Source organism: Pectinophora gossypiella, unplaced genomic scaffold (assembly GCF_024362695.1).
Source record: "Pectinophora gossypiella unplaced genomic scaffold, ilPecGoss1.1 Pgos_54, whole genome shotgun sequence".
Classification (NCBI taxonomy): Eukaryota; Metazoa; Arthropoda; class Insecta; order Lepidoptera; family Gelechiidae; genus Pectinophora; species Pectinophora gossypiella.
In genome coordinates, this window is record NW_026063264.1 from 158,845 (window position 1) to 183,485 (window position 24,641).

The 24,641-nt window shown below is 38.1% G+C and overlaps 1 protein-coding gene and 1 non-coding gene across 5 annotated transcripts in view; both read right to left on the bottom strand.

Annotated features, from left to right (window-relative positions):
- Positions 1-24,641, bottom strand: part of LOC126381448 (calcium-binding mitochondrial carrier protein Aralar1-like) — a 25,795-nt gene continuing 1,154 nt past the window's right edge. For 3 of the 4 annotated variants that reach the window (XM_050030920.1, XM_050030924.1, XM_050030921.1), the window contains exons 2-14: positions 23,458-23,596; positions 19,298-19,474; positions 18,275-18,561; positions 14,553-14,794; positions 11,019-11,109; positions 9,530-9,605; positions 8,436-8,644; positions 8,241-8,321; positions 7,452-7,664; positions 6,981-7,103; positions 6,010-6,112; positions 5,380-5,470; positions 1-4,647 (exon numbers count right to left, since the gene is read on the bottom strand). In XM_050030920.1, the coding sequence (XP_049886877.1) occupies positions 4,476-4,647; positions 5,380-5,470; positions 6,010-6,112; positions 6,981-7,103; positions 7,452-7,664; positions 8,241-8,321; positions 8,436-8,644; positions 9,530-9,605; positions 11,019-11,109; positions 14,553-14,794; positions 18,275-18,561; positions 19,298-19,474; positions 23,458-23,596 (2,004 nt within the window). In that variant the 3' untranslated portion in view covers positions 1-4,475. Of the gene's footprint in view, positions 4,648-5,379; positions 5,471-6,009; positions 6,113-6,980; positions 7,104-7,451; positions 7,665-8,240; positions 8,322-8,435; positions 8,645-9,529; positions 9,606-11,018; positions 11,110-14,552; positions 14,795-18,274; positions 18,562-19,297; positions 19,475-23,457; positions 23,597-23,961; positions 23,992-24,641 lie in introns of those variants that run through there. The other variant, XM_050030923.1, reaches the window with a different exon arrangement.
- Positions 5,922-5,993, bottom strand: Trnav-cac (transfer RNA valine (anticodon CAC)). Its single transcript has one exon. It is a non-coding gene; the product is annotated as a tRNA-Val (tRNA).

Consider the following 24,641-nt stretch of genomic DNA (forward strand, 5'->3'; position numbering starts at 1 on the left):
TAATCTATTCCGATTTTATTATTAACACAAAAATGTACAATATCAATAAATATAGTAGTCACATCGGTTCTCTATCACTTGTCTTTAGTCCTATGATTCATTTTATACAATGTTGTCTTACAACATCACTTATAAGTAATTGTACAGAAGATAGGTTCAGTTAAAATTGTGCAGTTTTGGGTCATCCATAGTTTAGTTGCTACATACACAGTGCAACACATTGATGCCTATTCAGGCGCACACAAACTTAACCTAATTTTAGCACTTAGAATAGTGCCGTCCACTTAATAAGTGCGAGAAAGAGATAGAGCTAGTTAGTCCTGACAAATTAAGTGGGTGGTCGCCCGAATCGGTACCATTATCATAATTATTACAAGTTAATGATATTTTTCTTAAATTCGCTGCCAAAATCGCTCCATACCTTTGCAAGCTCACCGTTGTTTGGCGTTCTATAAATTAATAAACACACGAAAGGTTACCATTTATTTAAGTCTACTTAAAGAAACACTTTATACTCGCGTACTCGTACCGATAGGCGTTTTAAATCAGCTTACATTTTCAATCAATAGAGATTGATCAATATCTTGATTGATGTGTTGGGTTTGAGAGCAAACCCTTGGGAGTACGCGTTCTAATTGGCAACACTGATCTATTTACCAATAAAAAAATAAGCAAGCTGTGACCATGACATGTGTTTAAGTACATATTGGCCCCGATTCCTGCAGACACCGCCTAATTTTATTTTAGGTTATATCCGTCATTTTCGTATCCGTCGAAAAGGAAAGGGACGGATGATTCACAGCTCTTAATTTTAGGAAGAATGAGTAAATTAATGTGTCGGGTTATTGACTGACGTAAAATTTTTAGACGGTTGGTTTAGATTTGTGCTTAAAATTGACGTGTGTTCCATAAATTTTATGCTTGTCGATTACCCGTCCCTTTCCTTTTCGGCGGATAAGAAAAGGACAGATATAACTTAAAATAAAATTAGATGGTATTTACAGGAATTAGCACCATTACACAGCCAAGCTCAATCGAATTATTTGATAATTGGATACAATTTTGCTTGGCTGTCAAATATTTGAACAAGCGATCACAATAGTAGTAAGTTTATGTAGACTTCGATACTAGAGCCTCGTATACGGAACTCCTTTCATGGACAAGATTTTGTATGAGCGACGCCATACAAACCTACAGCAACATTTGAATAGACATACAACAGAATATAAGATATAAATATATCAGGGGGTTTAAAATGGCCACATCGAAGCAATACATCTAAGAAAGCAATATTGCTATTTGACAGTTGTTTGCATTGCGCACTTACTTTTATATGCGCAAATGTCAAATTGCAATATTGCTTTCTTAGATGAATTGCTTCGATGTGGCCGTTTTAGCCCCCCTGCTCTCACTTTGCCTGCGCAATGCGCATTAACATACTTACAAAAGTATTACAATAAATTAAATAAGTAATTAAGTATAAAATACTATACAATAAAATATTGCATGGCGTTATCCTATACCGGAACATGTCCCTATCTATTATTGCTTTGTGTCATTTGACTCTGCAGAATTCTTGAATACTTCGGTCACATAACATACATAAACAGCCTATATACGTCCCATTGCCAGCAATGGGACGTATGGGAGGACGTATGGACGTAGGGGAGGCCTGTGCCTGGGCAACAACCAACCGGAGGGGGTATGAAGCATGCTCAACCACGCTGGTCCAATGCGGGTTGGTGGAGGTGTAAACTTCGGTCACATTGGTGTTTATGACCAAGTCAACCATAAATATTTTTATACTATAATAGTTTTTTTGGATTGTCTATGGTTAGTTAAGAACAACTCAATGTTATAAAATGGTGTAAGTTTTTTCGTGCCATAAAAATAAATATCGTGATTCTATAAATCCGCCTGTTTTTTATGTTGCCGTCATCAAGCTACTGGAAGGACTTTAAAGATATATATGTAGGGCACATAAAAATGGTCCTTCGAGCCGGCTCTGAACCAGCGACCTATGGAAGAAAAGAGGGTGACAATCTCAGATTAATCGTGACTGGGAAAGTAGATGGGAAAAGGCCTGGTGAACGCAGCCTAATGCATTAGTCCGGCTAGATATTCCAAATAGGGCTGATTCGGGATGGGATAGATTGTTTTTTTTTTAACAACTGTAGTTCTGCCGTATCGCTAATCCGTCGAATCCACTAATCTGCCCAATCAACTAATCTGTAGAATTCAGAATCTGCCGAATCCAAGAATCTGTCCAGTCCCGCACAAAGGGTAGGGAAGTCACGACCCCCAGCACTGAGGAATATGACCATAAACCGGAACCTCAGGGACTGGCAACTGAGCATCATATACCGGAACACGTTCCTATTGCTTTGTAATTAATAATTTAGAAAAAAATCTTATAAAGACATTAAAATGCATAATTACAGTAAATAAATATTAAAGCTCACACAAAAGAACTTATTACGTTAAGTATTACAAAAATATTGCTATTAAATTGGAATATATTTTTGTTATTATACTTCCCCAAAATATCCTATGTATTGAAGAAGTATTTTAATAGAATAAAGTTGAATAACATTCTGCTGAAGGGGCATTATAAAAAGAAGCCAAGTTAGTTTGATTTTAAAAAATAAGCTTACAAAATTAAGCGTATACACAACTCTTATTGCTATAATATTATTACTTTTAAGCATATTAATTTATGTATTTTATACTATGGACGAACCCAAGCTAATAATTATTATATAAAATATTTCTGATTGAAGATAACAATAGTCATCCTATCTATGGAATACTTTAATAAGTTCAATTATATCAATTGTTTCTTGCTAGTCAGGTAACATTTGCTTTGTAAGTTTGTACCACCTGAATTATATATATCAAAACTAAATACCTCGTGAACATCAGACGTGATATGGGCGGGCTTGTTTCATCAACTTGCGAGATTAAGACTTCAGACAACCCGATATGACAACGAAAAGCATTATTATATCAAAAATATCAAATAAAATTTATCCGCTAGTTCGATATTAGCATATATAGTTATTTTAAAGGTAGCCACACTTACAAACTGGGTACAAACCGAAGTGACCACCCTGTAAAGAAATAAGTTAACAAAACAAGCCCTAATTTCTCATAAAATCATACAAAAAACGTAACAATCAAAAGAAATAACAAAACGTTCGACTTTCAGTGATTCTGATTTTCGCTTATAATTAGAAAAATAATCTAAAAGGTATTCGCCTCTGATGAAAATAAAGGCAATAGAAACAAATGCTGCGAGGTGGCCAACGGACCGTATAAGAGATATAAAATTAAATGAGTTCGGCACAGCGCGAGCGTGAACATGGCTCTCGCACTACCGAGCCCTCTTTTTGTTTTATTTCACATTTCAATAATACTATTTATCTATTTGAAGTACCCTTAAAGCACACAGTTTCATGCTCGTTATCTTCTCTTATTAATTCTCATTTGGCTAAAAATAATTTCAATTTTACCGACTTATCAAGATCAACATCTCTTAAGGCTAGGCCTTGGTTAAAATTTAAACATTAAGTAATGTTTTAAAAACTGGAGAAAACATGGAAATTGAACGGCAGTAAGAAAGAACATAAAAATAGATTTTAGCTCACTTCTTATGATCCTTCACAAAAAGAATAACAAAATAAAGATTACAAAAAATAATATGCGTAGACGGACAAAAACAATTTCAAACGTAAAAATGTTTTTACTTCACAATAAAGTAATAACTTATAAAAACACCACTCATCTACGCTACGTAGACGCGATATGAATATCGCAGTTTTTATCTACGTAGACAGCTCAGCTTAACATTAGTGATAGCGTGTGTTATTTGTCACGTCTACGTCGATAGCAGACCTCGAGTCGCGGGTCGGTACAACCCGTACGAATTAACTAGACACCGCATTTATACGCGACTCGATCGACGCTTGTATATTTAACTCATATAGGGTATTATACTTTTCTGCACACAGAGGTGGCAGCGGAAGCATTCTGAATCGGAATTTTTCGCTGTCACCAGCAAAACATATCAAAGACCGACTTTAGAACCCTATCGCATTAATACATTCGAAAATGACTTAAACTTACAGTTCAGTTTGTCATAAAAGTTAATGTGATATGGTACTAAAATTATAAACATTGATGCTCGTGGCCGTACCTCCCCTGTGTGAAGCTTAAGGGTAGAACCACATCTGTCAACCGCTCATTGCACTTTCCTATGCATCTATCCTTTTCTGTTACTCAGAACCGTCATTTGCCAGAGCGAGAGAGAGCGACTGCACGTTTATGTACGCTCTTCGATTCTGCCGCGTGCAGTCGCTTTCTCTCGCTCTGGCAAATGACGCTTCTAAGTAACAGAAAAAGATAGAAGTATAGGAAAGTGCAATGCGGTGCTGACAAATGTGGTTTTGTCCCTAACTGGGTATTTGAGGTTGAACCTACTGAGGTTGAGGTTTGTGGATGTGCGCGAACCTTGGCAACGCGATGCCAAACTTGGTTTCTAAGCCAGTGAGCACCGGCGTGGCTACTTGGTACCCTCCGATGTGGTCTGGCTTCTTCTTCGCTTCGTCCAGCAATGTGGATACTTGGAACTCGGAACCCGCCGGCCGTCTGGGAAGAGATAGGTGTGTTTAGAGATAGTTGGTTGCGTGGGCCAAAACACAACTTAGACATTGACGTTATCGACACGCGCAGTGACGTCTGACGCCATACGATTAAAGACTAAACTATGTCCGAGGGGGGGTGAGGTAAACCTGGATCGTAAAAGGTGACTGACCTGACTAGTTGAAAAGCTCGCAAAGAAAAAAAAATCGAAAAAAAAAAACTGTCTCGGACGGGACTTGAACCCACAGCTTTTGTCAAGCCGGGACGAGCGTGTTAACCATTACACAACTGGGCCCTCCTCCTGTCCATCATCATCAGCCCATTAACGTCCCCACTGCTGGGGCACGGGCCTACCCTATGGATGGATAGGGAGATCGGGCCTTAAACCGTCACGCGGGCCCAGTGCGGATTGATGGTTATTAATGACTGCTAATGCAGCTGGGAATAACGGCTTAACGTGCCTTCCGAAGCACGGAGGAGCTCAAGTTGAAAACTTTTTTTTTGTGGTCACCAATCCTATGACCGGCATTTGCGAAAGTTGCTTAACTTCAACAATCACAGACCGAGCGCATTTACCGCTGCGCCACCGAGCTCCTCCCTCCTATCCTGTCTGCCTCCTGTCCATGCAAAATTATTTCAGTTTTTTTTTGATTTAATTTTTTTCTTTGTGAGCTTTCTCTCTCTCTCTCTCTCTCTCTCTCTGTGTGTGTGTGTTTTTTTTAAATGTAATATACTCACGATCCACCGAAGTCCACGTAGAAGAGACGTTGCAACACCTCGTATGTGAGCAGCGTCACGCCGAACTGTGGCGATGAGCGGAACACACGCGCTGGAATCATACAATGACGTTTTATTACATACCAGCTTCTGCCCGCGGCTTTTCTCGCGTTAAATTCGGGATAACACAGTTCCCTTTTCCTAATTCACCAATTTGTAGCTTCGTACCTTGAAAACTGCGAAAAGAATATAACATTCCAACCCCTCCTTGAAGGGATTGCGGGCAGATATCCAAAAAAAAAAATGATGCACATTTTATTGTTAGTCACGAATACCCCGGATGCCAATATTTAGTTTTCTACCATGAAAATTGCGGAATGCTCCGTAAAAACTTCCGCCCCCCGTTTTAGGGTGGTGGGTTTACTTAAGTAATTAGTAGCCGAGACCGACTGCTTAACGTGACCTCCGAAGGACGGGTCATCTTAATTTCGGACTATCGGGTGATCCATGCATGTAATGTCCTAATTCTTAACCAAACTAGGAACCAGAACGTGATTTTTGTGTGTCTCCACCGGGATTCGAACCCGGGAACTCTGGATTGTGAGTCCAACGCTCAACCACTGAACCACAGAGGCCGAGTTAAGTAGTTACCTGTGGCACCCTTCCAGAAAGCTCTAGCTCCTTCTTCTGCATAGATCTTCCTCGCGGCATCAATTACACCGTTATACGTTGTCTGGCCTGATCGGGCCACCACCTGTAATTGAAATTATGTATAAGGTAATTCATTTTACCTTTCTTTTTAAAATAACAACAATTTTAATAAGCGACCGAAGTGGTGGAATCTTCTTCAATCGTGTGGGTTGTGAGGTGAATTACCAACCTCATCAACCCTGGTGTCAGGGTTACTATTGAGCCGCCAAAGGCCCCTGACATGGCTCATGTAACAACTACTTACTTACATCAGTAAGTAGTAACCGGGACCAACGGCTTAACGTGCCTTCCGAAGCACGATCGGATCGTCTTACTTTTTGGACAATCAGGTGATCAGCCTGTAATGTCCTAACCAACCTAGGGATCACAAAGTGATTTTTGTGTTATGTCCCCACCGGGATTCGAAGCCGGGACCTCCGGATCGTGAGCCCAACGCTCAACCACTGGACCACGGAGGCCGTCCACGGAGAAAGTGGTAATTAAAATTATTTAAAGGATCTCTTGGTAAATAGTAGTGTAAAACATAACGATCTTCTAATCTCGTGAGATCAATAACTGACTTCATCAACCCTGTTTAAGGTTACTAATGGTCCCGATTCCTGCAAACATCTTATAATTTTATTTTCAGTTATACCTGTCATTTTCTTATCTACCGAAAAGGAAAGAGACGGGTGATTGACAACTGTTAATTTTAAAATGAATAAGCGACTGAATGAATAACCCGGGCGAATAAAATAGGCACCTCGCTGATATGCAACCCGTTAGACTCGTGCGTGTAAAATTTTAAGAGGATTCTTTAAATTTCTGCCGGACTTAATGTCAGACTTATTCAAATTCAATTTAAAATTGATGTTCTAAATCTATCTTTATTTAGTCATCAGAAATTAATATTTTTTATAACCGAATATTACCTGTAGTCGGGTCTTGATGACGTCAGCGGGCGTGACGAGCGAGGCGGCGGGGATGCCAGCAATGGCGCCCGACACCAGCAGCGTCAGTGGGTGGTTGTACCCGTTCTCGTCCGCGAATTTGGCCTGCGGACAAACATATTGGCTTACTACTATAATTTACACCTTTTCTTTTTTTTCTACACTTTGAATAATAATAATCGGAAAAGTTACACAAAAAGAAATGAAGTCTGACTCCTAGACGAAATTGTGTCTTAGGAATCAGTGGCCTATCCCATTGCTGTCACAAACTAAAACAAATAAAAAAAACTTATTATATTGGACCAAATACATTCCAACCCGCACGGCACAACAACCGCTGAGGATTATATTTGAAAGAATTAATATACCCTAGTGGGCCGAAAAGGGGTGACCACACGGCAAGGTTGGTTTCGGGGCCCTAAACTGTTATAAGTTATAGTAAAACGAACTTACCTTAACATGAGCATAAGCAGGGAAGTAGATAGCGCTGAAGGGTACATCCCTAAGCAGGCAGGCCTTCGCCCCCTTGTATAGGCCAAACAGCCCGAGGTCTTTGACAACGGACCACGCACGCACTTTACTGGCGCCCGCGATCTCGCCGGCGACTTGAAGACGGATCTTGACGATCTCTAGCGGGTTTGTAAACACCACTTGGGAGCCACCAGCCTGAAATAGCAAAATAATACTTTTAATATAACTTTAAAGTGAATGACATAAGAACAAAAATATTTAAGCACAGCATAAGCTCATGATGAACACCTCACCGAGCTTCACACATAAACTAATCACACATTTAAACTATTTTACACCTAAATTTATTTTAAGTTTTCCTTAAAATTTAGATTACACGAAAAAGAGAGGCAGAGCGTGTGGTAGACTTTGCCCTTCTAGTATTGGCGTATACAGAGTGTAAGTGACATCGTAACGAGAACTATGAGGGATGATTCAGATTCAGACCATGATTTTGAGTTGATATCAAGTGGAATTTTCCGTCGCAAAAGTATAGAAATGAAAAAAAAAAAACATGAATTTTGAGGCGAAAAATTCCACTTAATATTAACTCAGAATCATGGTCTGAATCATCCCCCTTAGTATATTACGATGCCACTAACACTCTGTGTAGCCTCCTAGACACTGTATGAATCATCAGGATAAGATGTATGAGGCCCGATGATGCTGATAAACGACAATATTCACAGCTAACTCCACTTAGGTATAGGAAGATAAATTGATAACACTTACGCATGCTCCAGCGATAACTTCTCCGAGGATCGAAATATTACCCTTGGAGTCGCTTAATTTGTCGCGAACCAAGTCGTTCATCTGAAAGAAAAAATAGATTACTAAAGCTGAAGTGGTGGTGGACGTATGGCCTAATTATAAGATATAGGTATGTCTTTGACCTGTTGTGTATACTTAATAAATAAATATACTTACAGTAAGCTTGATAGCCTTTTCCGGCGCGACTCCGATGAGTTGTGGCACGAGACCCCTGTAGAGGCCGAAGACACCCTCGTGGCGGATGACCTTCTTGAAGCAGTCCCACGAGTTACGGTACGCCACCTCACCGATGAACGAGCCCGTACGCTGGTTCTGCATTCGAGTCTTCACCAGGTCGATTGGGTATACCGCTGACGCGCCAACGGCTAGGAGACGAAGATTTCGATCAGATAATAAAGAAACACTTCACTACATAGTATAAAACAAAGTCGCTTTTTCTGTCCCTATATCCCTATGTACGCTTAAATCTTTAAAACTTCGCAACGGATTTTGATGCGGTTTTTTTTAATAGATAGTGTGATTCAAGAGGAAGGTTTATATGTCTTATTACATCCATTAAATAGTGGAGAAATACTGTTATTTTTTAATTTTTTCCTCAGCATTGCACCCGAGCGAAGCCGGGGTGGGTCGCTAGTATACAATAAAGACGTTTTAGGGCCACTAAGACAAGTGGTTACTTTATTTATGTTACTAATGTAACCTACGGTACTGACAGAACAGATATATAGGGTGTTAGTGACCTCGTAGCGAAAACTTTGAGGGATGATTGAGACCATGATTCTGAGTTGATATCAAGTGGAATTTTCAGTCGAAAAATTTATGATATATTTTTTGTTTTTTTTTTTTTATTTAATTATTTTCAGTTCCATACTTTTGCGACCATGGTATAACAAAACCAGGTATGCTCAATCCTATGAAAAGCTGCCATTGCTAGCCGTCTGACCACCACTTACCACCACCACTGTGTTACCATTAAATTGGTCCAACATTCCAAGGACGCAAATTTTATTATTGAAAATTAAGTGAATTACTGACTAATGTATTTAATTATTGTTACTTGTCACATTATACACTAAAAGTTCAAAATTGTCTAGCAAAGTAAATTAAAAACATTGGTCGTGGGTAATTTATTTTTTACGAAAAGGCAACGCAGGTTGGTAGGAAATAAAAGGGTTTAGAAGTGGGTGCGTATACTATAGACCGCTGCCTACCCCTTCTGGAATATGGGCGTGATGTTATGTTATACTTACCACCAGCAATAGAACCTAGCGTGAATCTGTACGTGCTCTCCAAGATCTGAATGAAGACGCTTCGCTCTTCCGGACTCTGGAACAAACATACGCCGTATATTTACCATATTTTCCAATATACATAGCGTTTTGAAACACAAGTATAAGAGAGTGCTATGTACCTACTTGATAAAGTTTTACTTTTAGCCTTGCTTTTAGCGAAGAAATAAAGGGTCATTTAATGAATACTAAATGTGACTTTCTAACTCCAGATGTTCGATATTAACGATAAATTAATTGACTCTGATTCCTGCAGACACCTAATTTTATTTTAAGTTTAACCACCATTTTCTTATCCGCCGAAAAAGTTAAGGGACGCGTGATTGATAGCTGTTAGTTTTAAAATGAATGAGTGAATGAATGAATTATCCGGTCGAATAGTCATCTCCCTCAAATGCAACCCGTTTGACACGCGCTGTCAACTTAATTTTCTCGGGTTATTGAGAGGGCTGTTTAGATTTGTGCCTAGACGTGTGTTCTATAAATTGTATACTGACTATTACCCGTCCCTTTCCTTTTCGGCTGATAAGAAAATGACAGGTATAACTTAAAATAAAATGAGATGGTGTATACTGGATCAGTACAATTATGTATGTAACAATAAATTTCTAAACGCTAGGACAATCAAAAGTAGCTAGCTTATGCACATTTTAGCGGTGACTGAAATGTACTTTGTGAATAGTTTAGGAAATAGTGTATTATAATGAAGAGTGATTGGCAATATGTAAATATGAATGTTTATTTTTAGGATTCCGTGCCTTAAATTTTCAAAACATTCTTGTGTTTTATTCATACCCATATGATACCCAAAAAATAGAGGAACTAGTGTTTCCCTCCGTCCTGTATGTAAAAGTTTTTTTTTTATCGACTCCATCTCCGCCGCTGCTGTATGTGGTTCCTATGTATGAGCTTAATATAAAGCGAAAAAAACTTATCGACTAGCGCATTCAGGTGATACTTGCAGAACATTAAAAAGACGATAGGAGCGAGATTTTGGCTTATTTAAAATAAAACATTGATTTCTTCGACGTCAGCCGCCATCGGAACTACAAAAATGTTATCATCTTTCGCACAAACTTACAAAACTTGCCTAAAACTAAACCTTTGTCATATCAAAATAGCAATTGTCCAAAATCTCACCGTAAAAAGTGAAAAGGAAACATAGAAACATCATAATCGTCGACCTCACTTACCCATATCATTTCCAAAAGGTTTAGTAACCGATATTTTCTTAACATATTTACCTCCTCCTTTTCAGCAGTGTAAGAAAGAGAAAAACACATATCTATCAGTTAGTGATGTCTCTTTTACTTTTGCTGTTTAACGACTAATAAAGCTACTTAGCTTATCCTAAACATACATTTTTGTCTGCTCCTGTAAGAATTCAGTATTAGAACAGCACAGCTGTATGATTTTCGTGTGTGGGTGAGGGAGATAGTTATATACTTACGGATACGGCTTTAATTTCTGCGATGCGTCGGGACACATGTTTGAAGTACTGTTCCGGCGTGATGGTGTGGAGGTCGTTGTACACGATTCGACTGGAAAAAAAGAAATAATAATCCTTACAAATTACATTTCTTAACATTCAAAGGAGATTGACCAAAAGTGGTCCAAATGTCCACCACTAATGGGACCTATATATTTGAATAGGAATTAAATACTGAGTAATTAACACCAAGACCGCATTAAAAATATGCTGCCAGTAAAAAGTTATGGCTAATCATAGCTGGCGAGGTGTTAAAACTATTTACCTCTGCTTACCTCTTCAGAGATACCGGCGTAATGTTTGTTTTGTTATGTTATACAATTAGAATACTCGATTGTAAAATATGTAGGACCTGTAACTGCCGTATTATGATATAAAGGTGTTTTGTAAATATTTTCGGAAACAGAAATGTTAAAAATAATATGATTTTTATTGATTAGGTTTGGTGGAAATTACTCAGTATTTAGTAACCTATTTGGTTATAATATAAGTTTCGTTAGTGGTGGATATTTGGACCAAGTTTCATTGGTCCAAATAGGGCCCAATTCTTAGTGCCGTTCAATATTTAAAAAGTAGAGTCAGTGCTTTAACATAAGGTACCACTTTCACTAACAACGCCCGTATATACCAGTATTCTTACGTTAGGGAACTGACTGATCGTATAAAATCAACAACAATAGTTCTAATATGAACTGTTAAATGTCAACGATGGACATTAAAAAGATCATCAGACACAAAACATTGTGTTTTCGATATGATAATGTCTACTGCATACAGTAGTGTGCTTTAGCATCAAAATGTGTAATAATATCGTAGAAAATCATGCCAAACATCATGGGATAAAACTAGCAAGGGTAACTGGAACGAGCATGAAAATAGTTGAGTAAAATATTTATTTAAGGATGTATACTATGTATACTTAAATATGTATATTTAATAGTAATATTTAATACAGGCGATAAGAGTGAATAATAGGGGTTTTAAGGGTAAGAGTGAGAAAGAAGGGTTCTAAAAGGGTAAGAGTGAGTAACAAGGGGCAAAAAAGAACTAAAGTCGGGTAAACAGAACGGACTTGCTGTGACTAATCCCTGAAGTGCCTCGCAAGCCTAGTTTGGCTGGGAAACCCTCCTCTCTGGACTCGGCAATGCAACAAAACTACAATTAAGTCAAATATTACCCTCAAAATCTTCAGCTATGTTTGTAGTTTTAACTTTTAAAAATTGTTAGAACATAAAATGGCCAATATTTGAAAATTATGCGAAAGCCTAAGTGTCTCACAGCAACTTCAGTCCTTAATATAAATGTCTATTTAAAGAGACAAAGTATGGTTATCGTTCAACGCATGAGACGATTGTCGCGTCGCGATGCATAACTCATGCCGCAGAGGCAGATGCAAAAATATAATTTTAGTCGTTATTCTTATTCTTTCAAAACCCAGCGGGGCATAAAAAGGCCACATAGCAGCAATTCATCTAAAGGCAATATTGCCTTTTGACATTTGTTGGCATTGCGCACTTACTTTTATATGCACAAAGATATTGTAATATCCAGCGGAGGTATAGTTCGTTGCGGTGTAGATTGCCGCTTTGGTATATCGCTATAAACATATGTTTGTAAAAACAAGCAGTCTATGCTGCGCGAGCAACTTCGTTGGGTGTCGCAATTTGATTGTACTTGTCTTTAGTATAAGATGTACTAGTATAATAATATGTGGGATTAATGTCGGGACAAACCCTTTTAGGGTTTTCCGATGTTAACTATTTAAAATGTAGCATTAAATTGTATCTATGATAAATAAATAAATAAAAAAAAATGACAAATTGCAATATCGCTTTTTAGGTGAATTGCTTCGATGTGGCCTTTTTAACTATACTATAAAAACGTAACATGATAACAGTCACATATCTCGCGTCTCTTGTACTAAGCTGTATACCTTTAATGCAAAAGAGATAATAATATACTCTCGTCTCTTTCGTACAAGACGGATTTTTGGTTGAGATATACATAGTACATATCTCTGTCGTGCGGTCATTCTAAATCTACTCTAATAAATATGATGAGCTATTGTTATGGGCGTAGGGCTGATATCCTGTCGCCTATAATGGTACCTAGCTTTCATTTTTTTTAATTACTTGCAATGATTCTGACCCATTTATAACTTGAGTAGTATCGTCGGCCTTAGATTAGATATTATTACAAATGTCAAGAATCAAGGTCAACGGCTCGTGTAGTTTATCAACGAATTCGCGTCAGTGGAGGTTTCCCAATATTACGTTATCGACCCTGATAAGCAAAAGATAGATATAAGTTGTTTATGAATGATTTGCGAATACCTGGTTGCTAAGAAAAATTACATCATTAGAACTTTTTGATAGAATTCATCAGGCCCCATACTGGACCAAGATCCCTGGTCCCTCTACCCCCAAATTATGGTGTTAGATTTTGCATCCTAAAAACCGTAGCTACTTAGGTACATCTCATAATCACTATTTAAGAGCCACGCTCTTGTCGGGGTAGCATTCTCCATTCTACTTTTTGGGGACAAATAGGGCAGTGGTTTCCCTCTTGCCTTCCGCCCCGCAGTACTCTGTCTGACGCGAGTGGGATGGCCCCCAGAATAATATCTAATTAACATACATGCACCATATATTAGAAACTAATCTGTTTTCTACATTAGTCAAAATTGCAATAGATGTTTTGGTTATCTATAAAACATTTTATTTCCGCACATAATTATCAATTTAGACTTTGTTACTAAGGTACTATGGCGGGTCAGCACTATCTATGTACCTATCTATATATAGTCACAATATGAATATGTAAAGCAACTTATCAACCATCATAGACGGCTATTTGGCGATATTACGTTACATACTGTTAGACCTAACAGGAAGCTCGGTGAAGTGTAGATTCTTGCGATGATCTCACCTCACCTCTGACTACACCAATTGGTCATTGACCATTATAGTCGTGAGCTTCTTCTTATCGTGTGGGTTGTGAGGTGGAATACCAACCTCATCAACCCGGGGTTATTACTGAGCCGCCAAAGGCCCCTGACATGGCTCATGTAACGACTGCATACTTACGTCAGTAAGTATGTAACCGCGATCAACGGCTTAACGTGCCTTCCGAAGCACGGATCATCTTACTTTTGGACAATCAGGCGATTAGCATGTAGCGTCCTAACCAAACTAGGGATCACAAAGTGATTTTTGTGATATGTCCCCACCGGGATTCGAACCCGGGGCCTCCGGATCGTGAGCCCAACGCTCAACTATTGGACCACTTAGGCCGTTAGCTTATGTTATGCGTCGTGAGCTTATTTTGTGACTTCAATATCAACTATAACCATACCATCATAAATCATCTTCATCATTTCTATTAATACCTACAACTATACCCCATCCTAATTAACTAGATACCTGGCTTCTACACTGTCTACTAGCAAGACATCGAGTTAAATCGGATTATAATGTGAATTGGAAAGTAACTCACCCATTTGAATGATGAATCATGTCGCAAAGAGTGAACAGGATATCGACTTCTAGAGGAGTGATTTGACTCATCATCTGGGCGGAGTGAAGGAATTCTTCTTTCGTGACTTCGTGCGTGCGAGAACCGTTAGTAGCGTTGAGATATACCCTCTTGATAAGCTCCATGTTGTTGAGCAGTGAGTTGAAGGCCATGTAGTAGGGGAAACTGATCTTGCGCTCGCCTTGGGGGAAGCCGCCTGAAGCCTGAAAATTAAAACGTGTTTATATACATGAATTTAAGGTCCATGACGTCCATCGAGGTCAAAAATCGAGCGGTATTTTGAGAAATAATAGAACTGCACTAGTGGTTCAAATATTTATGTTTGAGATGTACTGACATAAAGTCGTAACGCCGACAGTCCCTTTAAAATCCAAACTCCATTGTTTTACTATTGTGTCTTGAAACCTCGGCTTTACGAGGATAAGAAAAAAAAGGCGAACGGGTGAAAAACACAATCTGGTGTCAAGTGTCGTTCGGTTACTTTACGACGTTCACCAGGTCATCTAGTAAATAAAAAAATATGAATATATTCGGTATTCCCATATTAAAATATTTTGTGGTGAGTTATGTAATTTCACGTAGTATTAGAGAACTATCTCTATCCGACGGGGCGCATAGAGAATATGACAAAATAGCCGTGACTGATATTTTTATCATGTCATGCGTGTAATATGTCACAGGCACGCATCATAGTCCTGCTGGTGTGGTGTGTTAGGTGTGAGTACCGAGATGAAGACTGACAGAAATGAATGGAAGAGGAATACATGTTAAAGAGGAATAAGAGCAGGTGGATGATGATGATGATGATGGATGATGATGTGATCTGGACAAGGAATAATAATATCTACATCATAAGTAATAAACTGAGTTGGAAGAGTAAAATATGAAGCAGAGATATGAGGTTGCTATACTATAGGTTGTTACTATAGTAACATTATTATACATCAATATTGCCTAAAACAGGACGCAGATAAAAATTACTAACAACGATCTTTTTGTTACAATGTAATTTTTATAATAGTAAAACAATAGAGTTCCTTATTTACTTTTATCTAATCGTTGTAGTTTTAAAAAAAGAACTCAAAAACCGTTAGATTCAATGACCGTTAGGCAAGATTTTGAGTGCAAAGAATTAAAAAAGTAAGAAATATTATGTTTATTGTGATTCCAGGAATTGTAATCCTATTTTAATTAGGTACCTTATGGTATTGATACCTGCAGGTATTCTGCAGACTATCTGTCTCCATCGCATATGGTAAGAATTAGATTTTTGTAAGCTAGAAGAACCTAGAAGGAATATATTGACCAAATTGGAGATGTCCTTAGAAAAGGTTTAGTACGATCTACTCTGAACCGGCGTACGTGTATGATGAATGTCGAGGAATCAAGAGAAGTGTGTCAGGATCGAAGCAAAAGGAATTCTATTGTTTCTGCTTACCCCGGTGGGAAATAGGCGTGAGTTTTATGTATGTTTGTATGTGTAGATTTTTGTAAAGTGGTTTTGGCAGGAAAAAGCACTATGATATTGAATTTCCTCAATTTAGCAACTATAAGTAGCACTTAAGATAACGATGACGTAACATGCTGGTCTTACAGGAAGGATAAATGTCGGAAAATACTGTTAAGTATCTTGGTTTTTAAATGTCATTATTGGCTTTCCAACATACCGATATTTTCTTAAAAGTTTTCCAGTATTTACCCATCGTGAAACTAGGTTAGTCGTGCCCGTTGGATTTGTTAGTGAGTATTTTTACTTTTAATTTGTATGTATCTAGTAATTTGTTTTAATTGGCAATAGGCTATTCGGCTACTTTTAGAAAATCATCTTATTTCATTTATTTATTCAGATATGCCAAAATACTCAAAAACGCTCGACGTAAGTACGGCAATATTCGCAATGTCTATTTGTTTGCGTCTCTGTGACGTGTCGGGGGATTCAACCAATCACAAGCGTTTTCGATCACATGACCGGACACCAAAAAATATTGAATTTCTTTTATAATTTTTGATTAAAATATTGCATATTTTTACCAAAAAATCATAGAAAACGGTTTTTAAATATAAAATCTATTAAGATGACCAAAATTCGAGGTATATTTTCACACCAGTCAAACACCCTATTTAGATTAGAGTTCCTCCTACCCGTTTATATACTGTATTTTCTGTCTTTTATTACGACGCTGTGTATTGTAAACCTACAAACCTACTACTGGCCAGCTACGTTTCATCATCACTAATTCAAGAGCCACGCTCTTGTCGGTGTAGCATTCTCCATGCTACTTTTTTGAGAAAAATAGGGCAGAGGGAAATCCCTCTTATCTTCCGCTACGTTTAAGAGTGGTATTAATAAACCAATCTCAGCTTTGAGACGGCCCTCAAGATCATGTCAATGTGACAGTTCTCATATAAAAACAGGGACTTGAGCATGATCTTGAGGGCAGTCTCAGCTGAGATTAATTTATGAATACCACCCTAAGTCCCATGTGATAGGGGGCGAGTCTATTATAATTAAACGGGCATAAATCCTGGAAACCACGTCACATCGATTGTCTATGATCCAAAATGAATTCAAATTCGTAAAAATAGAATTCAGTTGTTTAGAACCCGACGTGTAAGTCACGCGCTGTCCGAACGAAGCTATCAAGGATTTTTAGATTTTATTTTTTTATTTTTATTTTATTTAGATAACCAACAGCTTATAAAACAGAACATATAATAAAGTATTTAACAAACCAACTTAAGCTACTTAAAGGTTACCCTAGATAGGTTATGCAGATAGAAAAGTACATTGTCATTATGAGCAGACTTGTGTAAACCCGCGCCGCGGTTTGCTTACGTAAAGTACATAACTTTAAAGGAAACAGTTTTTATATAATGATAATTGTATGCTATATTCTATGCTATAAGTCTATTTTAAAATGTAATGTAACAGAAAGCATATATACTTTCATGAGTAAGTGTACCCGAAAGGGTCTCCCGCGTTGTTAAGTTATCAAAGGCCAAAGTATAAGCGTTATTTTGATGCGTGTACGATTTGCTTATCTCTGATCGAAGTATACAATCGCGTGTGATGTGATGAGTAACAAAGGTCGATTGTTTTATGAGATAACTATAAAATAATTCAAGTATAGAATAAAGAATAATACTGCGTATACAGCGTGAGAGTGACATCGTAACGAATACCGATTACCCCCCTCAGTATTCGTTACGATGTCACTTCCACCCCGCATAAGTACGTACGGGTGTTAGTGACACCGTAACGAATACTGAAGAGGATAATTCAGGCCATGATTAATATCAAGTGGAATTTCTTGTCGGAAAACTCATGAAAGTTTTAGTGCTTTTTTTGTATTATTTTCAGTTTCATATTTTTGCGACGGAAAATTCCACTTGATGTCAACTCCGAATCATCCCTTAAAGTGTTCGTTACGATGTCATTAACAACCGGTAGATTGGTAACTCTCTTCAGATTTACCTCACCCCCTTTGGGTCCTACTTTAGTCTAAATGACCGTAAGTTGATAGCACGTGATAATCACTAATGATCAAAATATGAATTCGAAAACGAATTCGACAATCATTGGTTTTAGGCCTGTGCTGGATTCGAACCTGCGACCTTAAAGTGAGAGGTAAGCGTTCTACCAACTGGGCTACTACGGCTCTAATAGAAAGAGAAGTACTTACATTTATAACCTTAGTCTTCATCTCCTTAGTAAGCAGATGGTTCTTCACGGACAGCATAATATCCCTGAAGTCTCCAGAACTGATAAACCCAGAGGCGTTTTTGTCGCATTTCTTGAAGGCTTCCACTCCATACTCCTCGTGGAAGTCGTGAAGGAACTGGCTGAACTCAGGGTAGGTCACTAGACGTTTCCTATCCTTACCGAAGTAGAGGCGGATGAATGTACTCTCCATATTGAAAGGTAGTTTCTTGTGCAGAGCCGTCTTCTGCATGACTTCGGCGAATTCGTCTGTGGACAAGAGATAATACAACAATAGTACATCCGTCAGAGGTGTGTAATGACCCATCTTCCATCAACAACCCTCTCATTATTGACGGACAACAAGTCACCAGGTGTGACGAATATAAATATTTGGGCACCATGTTACACTCGTCTGGCAACCTGGACACAAACATACAGCATCGGATAGCGGCAGCCTGGCTTAAATGGCGGGAAGTAACTGGTGTAACCTGTGACAAACGTATGCCCGTTAAGCTCAAAGGCTTAGTGTACAAGAGCATGATCAGGCCAGTCTTGCGTTTGGTAGTGAAACGTGGGCAGTAACGCAGCGCCAAGTCCAGACCATTCAAGTCGCTGAGATGAAAATGCTTAGGTGGATGTGCGGAGTGACGATGCTCGACAAAATCCGTAACGAATACGTGCGCGGCAGTCTCGGCGTACGCGACATCTCCGAAAAGCTACAAGAGAGCAGGCTCCGTTGGTTTGGGCACGTAAAAAGAAGACCTCCAGATTATGTGGGTAACGTTACAGCCAATCTAAACATGCAAAATCAGAAATCAGCAGACCCCACCATCAGATGGGAATAATAAATGCCAAGGAGAGAGAGAGAGAGAGAGTAGTCAGAGGTACATCCATCGCAAGCTGAACTAAGTAAACATGCTATGTTAAATAGGGTATAAGTTTGGTAGGATTTTCAATGTAAGTCGATATCGTTGAACATACACCAGTAAAGATAAATTCTTACCAAATCCAACAAGTCCATTGCCGTTGGTGTCGAAGAGTTGGAAGGCGGTCTTATACAGTGCGTCCGGCACACAGAGGAGTCCCTCGAACGTTTGGAACTCCGAGAAGGAGATGAAGCCGTCTTTGTCCATGTCGACGATGCCAGCGATGAGCTGCACCGACTCCTTGTTGTAGTCATCTGGGGATGAAAAAAGCAATCATCATTTACTGTCTGGGTCGGTGCAGAGAAATGCCGCGTCGTCGGCGAATGTTGCAATGGTTACCCGAGGAGACTGCGGTAAGTCACATGTGAAAATGTTGTAGAGTAGAGGCCCTAGGACTGATCCTTGGGGCACCCCTGCGAGGCATTTATGGAGTCGTGATGTTGCATCTCCCTGTCTCACATAAAATATGCGGTTCATCAAATATGATTTCAGTATGGGAAACACTGAATGAGGTAAAAGAGTCCTTATCTTGTACAACAGACCCTTGTGCCAAACACGATCGAAAGCCTGTTGTACATCCAGGAATGCAGCTGAGCAGTACTCTTTCTTCTCAAAGCATTGTCGAATTTTCTGATAGACACGGTGAACCTGTTCTATAGTAGAATGCCGCTGCCTAAATCCAAACTGGTGGTTTGGGATGATCGGAGAGTCTTCCATGAGTACTTTCAGTCTCGACACGAACACTTTTTCCCACAGCTTTGATAGTACAGGTGTAAGACTAATAGGCCGATATGAAGCAGTTTCGTGAACTGGTTTTCCATCTTTATGGATCATGATAATCTCCGATACTTTCCAGAGCACCGACCCAGACAAAAGCACAGCTTCCTATTACCTCCAAAACCAACTGGATGCCACCGCCGCTTGGTTGAAAAAATGGAAAATTAAAGCTAGTGCTTCTAAGTCACACCACATAACATTCGCTCTCCGCAGAGGTGACTGTCCACTAGTGAAGTTAGGTCACGAACCACTCCCTCGGACAAACTGCGTAAAATACTTGGGATTCCACCTCGACCGACGGCTGACCTGGAGTGAACATATCACTCATAAAAGAAACACCATTAACAACCGTTTCCGGAACTTGCTTTGGCTGCTTGGCAGAGAGTCAACCTTGTCGCTTCGCAACAAAGTCATGATTTACTGTGCTATCCTAAAACCTATCTGGTTGTACGGTATAGAAATTTGGTCAACTGCTAGCAAAAGCAACATTCAACGCATCCAACGTGTACAAAATAACATATTTAAAACAATTTGCAATTCACCCTGGTTCACCAGAATGGATGAATTGCACAGCTACCTAGAAATGCCTACTGTCGCTGAAGAAGCACAGCAGCGTAAAGCAGTACACAAGGAACACTTGGTCCACCATCCTAATCCTTTAGCCAACTCCCTCCTATCCTCTTGGGACATAAAAAGACTGAAACGTGCGAATGTACTTACAGACTAATGGACAATGCAGTGCTGGCTGTATAGTTCAAAACAGTGAAAATAACAGAACAAATCTGATAATAGTCTAGCGACTGATGGCAGATAACATGGGAGAAAAAAAAAAAAAAAAAAAAATTACTGTCATAAATCTCGTCATCACTCGTTTAAGAGCCACACCCTTGTCAGTAAAGCATACTCCATTCTTTCAGGTCAACTCAAGTCTTTCATTTGTTTAAGGGTGGTATTAATAAACTAATCTCAGCTGAGACTGCCCTCAAGATCATGCTCAAGTCTCTGTTTTTATATGAGAACTGTCACATTGACATGATCTTGAGGGCAGTCTCGAAGCTGAGATTACTTTATTAACACTTTCAAGGACAGAACGTCTAATGACGTTCCTATTTCAAGTTCTCATACTCTCATACTACCTATTATGAACCATCAATGACCCATGGTTTCTGGTTAATACCACCCTAAGACACGACGTTCGCGTTCCCTAAATCATACCATACATCATCATCTCCCTAGCATTATCCCGTTTTATACATACTTTTATATAGAGTATTATGGGAGCATTGATACAATATTTTACTCTATTCTTCTTCTTGTCGTGTGGGTTATGAGGTGGGTTAACAACCTCATCAACCCTGGTCAGGGTTATTATTGAGCCGCCTAAGGCCCCTGACATGGCTCATGTAACGACTACTTACTTACATCAGTAAGTAGTAACCGGGACCAACAGCTTATCGTGCCTTCCTAAGCGCGTATCATCTTACTGTCCGACTGTGGCTCTATTAACATCATTTGATGGAAATATTGTTTGCTACGAATTTACTAGGCATTCAATAATCGGAGCTATATTATGGCTATAGTCCGGTATATATAGCTACGTACATAATTTATTAATCTTCTTAGCGAGTTTCTATTAGATAATAATAAATAAAATAAAAATAAAATATGAATTTATTTCTGTAAATCAGTTACAATTATTGGACAGGTCTCCCCAGTAAGTAATCAGATACTTGTGTTGGGAATGACCCGCAACTTCCCTTAAGGCTAGGTAACTACAGTTTTACAGATAATTGAGCCTCTTAATTTTATTTAGATAACAACAAGTTTAGATAATTTAAGTTAATTAATATAAGTTAGTGTTTAATTTATAAGTAAGTTATAATTTTTGATGTAGGTAGGTTTATATTTTAGTTACATGCGTGTGTGTATGTGTGTGTGTGTGTGTGTGTGTGTGTGTGTGCGTGTGCGTGTGTTTAGTGATTAGTATCATATACAACCTTAACAGACCTATTCTTATCATAACTATCTCATGCGAAGTAACCTACACAATAAGGGACTTTCCAGGCTACGTTCACCAAAAACAATATAGAATAGATGGCGCTGTACAGCTTTCACGAGATAATTACCTATTTTCTTATCACTCGGGTACATATATAAAAATAATTGTTTGATGATATTTGGATGACATTATATGTTGCAATATGTTGCTACCTATATTGCTTCTCTATATTTTGACCTGAATAATAATGGGTGGAAGATGTAATTGTGCCTGGGTGTACTAAAAAGGGTCATCATTACAGCAAAGAAGAGAATGGAGAACTTCTAAAAAAAGGATATGAATATTAAGAAAAATATTCATATGTCTGTTATCCATGAAATTAGAAGGTCAAACGAAGAAAAATATGTACAGTGCCATCTAGTTTTTGAGGAATACAGCCTGAAAACTCCCTTATTATATTAAGTTTCAGATTCAAGTAAATTTTATGTTAGGCAAGCATATTATAATATTGTTTGATGCAAGACAGCATTATGCTTGTAGGTATAATATCAAGGCTGAAATACCTGCAATTTTCTTGGAAAAGTAATAACGATAAAATGTAGGTGAACTAGTACAAATGCATGTGCAATCAATTAATATCTAGTTCATTTCTTATCTCTTCTAGTCTAGTTTATCACAGGTGTGGAGTTGAACATTTCTAAATAGATAAAACATTCGAAAATGTTGGACCAATAAACGGCCGATAGTGTGATCACTTGGTGCAATATGGTTCATCACATCCTTTTTAGGACTTTGTCTTCTGAATACTTGAGGCTCTGCTTATACATTAGAGCGTTTTTGTGAATGACATGAAGAATGTGGTAGAAGTAAAGAGAGATTTTCCAGGTTATATTCCTCAAAAACAATATAGATGTCGCTTTACAAATTTTTCTTCGTTTAACCTTCTAATTTCATGTATAACAGACACTAACATTCATATTTTATCCTTGTTTTTGGGTATAAATGATAACCCTTTTCATTACACCCAGGCACAATTCCATCTTCCACCCATTATTAGTCTGATCAAAATAAAGAGAAGCAATATAGGTAGCCACATAATTCTATACATACTGTCATCCAAATATCAAGCAACAGTTATTATCACTAAAATATGTACAACGCCATCTATATTGCTTTTACTGAACGTACCCTGGAAAATCCCTCATTATATGACTTGAATAGGATGAATAGGATTGGAATAGGAGGTGCGAAAATGCCCTTAGAGTTTATGGGCCTAAGTTTAGCAGATTAGGTATAATAGGATGGGCAAAATCAAAAGTATATATCGAATAACAAAAATGCAGTCACTCGGGTGTGGTTCATTGCTATAGAATAGATAATTACTAAATAGAAGAAGCCTGGAGAAGCCTAATGTACTAAAAGCCTAGTGTATCCAATGAAGTATAGCGTAAAAACTCTTACCTTCATCGAATAATCCAAGATACTTCCGGACGAAATCTTCACTAGTTATATACTTCTCGCCGTTGCGGTCGACGGTGGCGTACTTCAGAAATATATCATGTAGTTGCTTTGTATCTGCTCGTTTTAAATAACCAGTCCCCTGTAAAACACGTACAATCTTTATTATAGACACAACTTTAGATAAATAATTAAATATTGAATTGCATTTGACATGCACACTCTTAATATGGGGAAAACCTATTATTAATTTTGTTAATAAAATCTAAATGTAACAAATGAAGACATAATTAAGTTATTAAAATGTTGAAAGACTTTTTGTTTTCACACTATTGAAAAAAATTTAATTATAGATTTCAACGCTTAGTAATTTACTATAGCTGGGGGTTATCTACAATAGTTTAACCTCCTTCAAGGATATCTAATGTAATATTAGATAATACTACGTTCTCAAGTAGGTACTACATAGAAACTGAAATCCATTCCTTATTTTGATTACAAACTTACTGAATTATGCTCCATAGTCTAATCAAGCTATGAGGAAATGCCTGCGCGCGTTTATGGAACATATATTAAGCTATTAGTGTGACAATGCCTTCTCACTATCAACTGCTATCCTATCTCCAGCTCACAAGAACAATATAGCATTATGGCATTGTTAACCGTTTACACTATAGTATATTACAAACCACTGAACCGTATGCAGATACTTTTCCTTATTGAAGGTGCAAGGTAAGATTTTATTATATCCTTGAGGTAAATACTGCAATATTATAAGATCATAAAAAGTATTTGTTACTAAACTCTAGTGAGTAACTCTTTCTAGAAGTAACATTATGGTACTTATTCACATTAATTTGAATTGTATCCATACTCCTTGCATGATTGCACTTCTTATACACTTACATTATGATTATTGTGCAACCTTCCCTGGCAATTTACAAGCCTTGCACGTAGGCATTGTAATGATTGTTAATGTTATGGTAAAACTGTGTATTTATTACAGCATCGAACCATGATAACTTATCTGTCATTCACAGTATGCGTGAGTAGTTATAGATACCAGCCAATATAGGTTATGTAACAATTTATTTACATTCCTTCTGAGGAATATAACCAACAATTACTAAAACGCTTCTTATGATATTTAAATGGATAATTTCAGTCCCTATTCCCTACTTTAGACA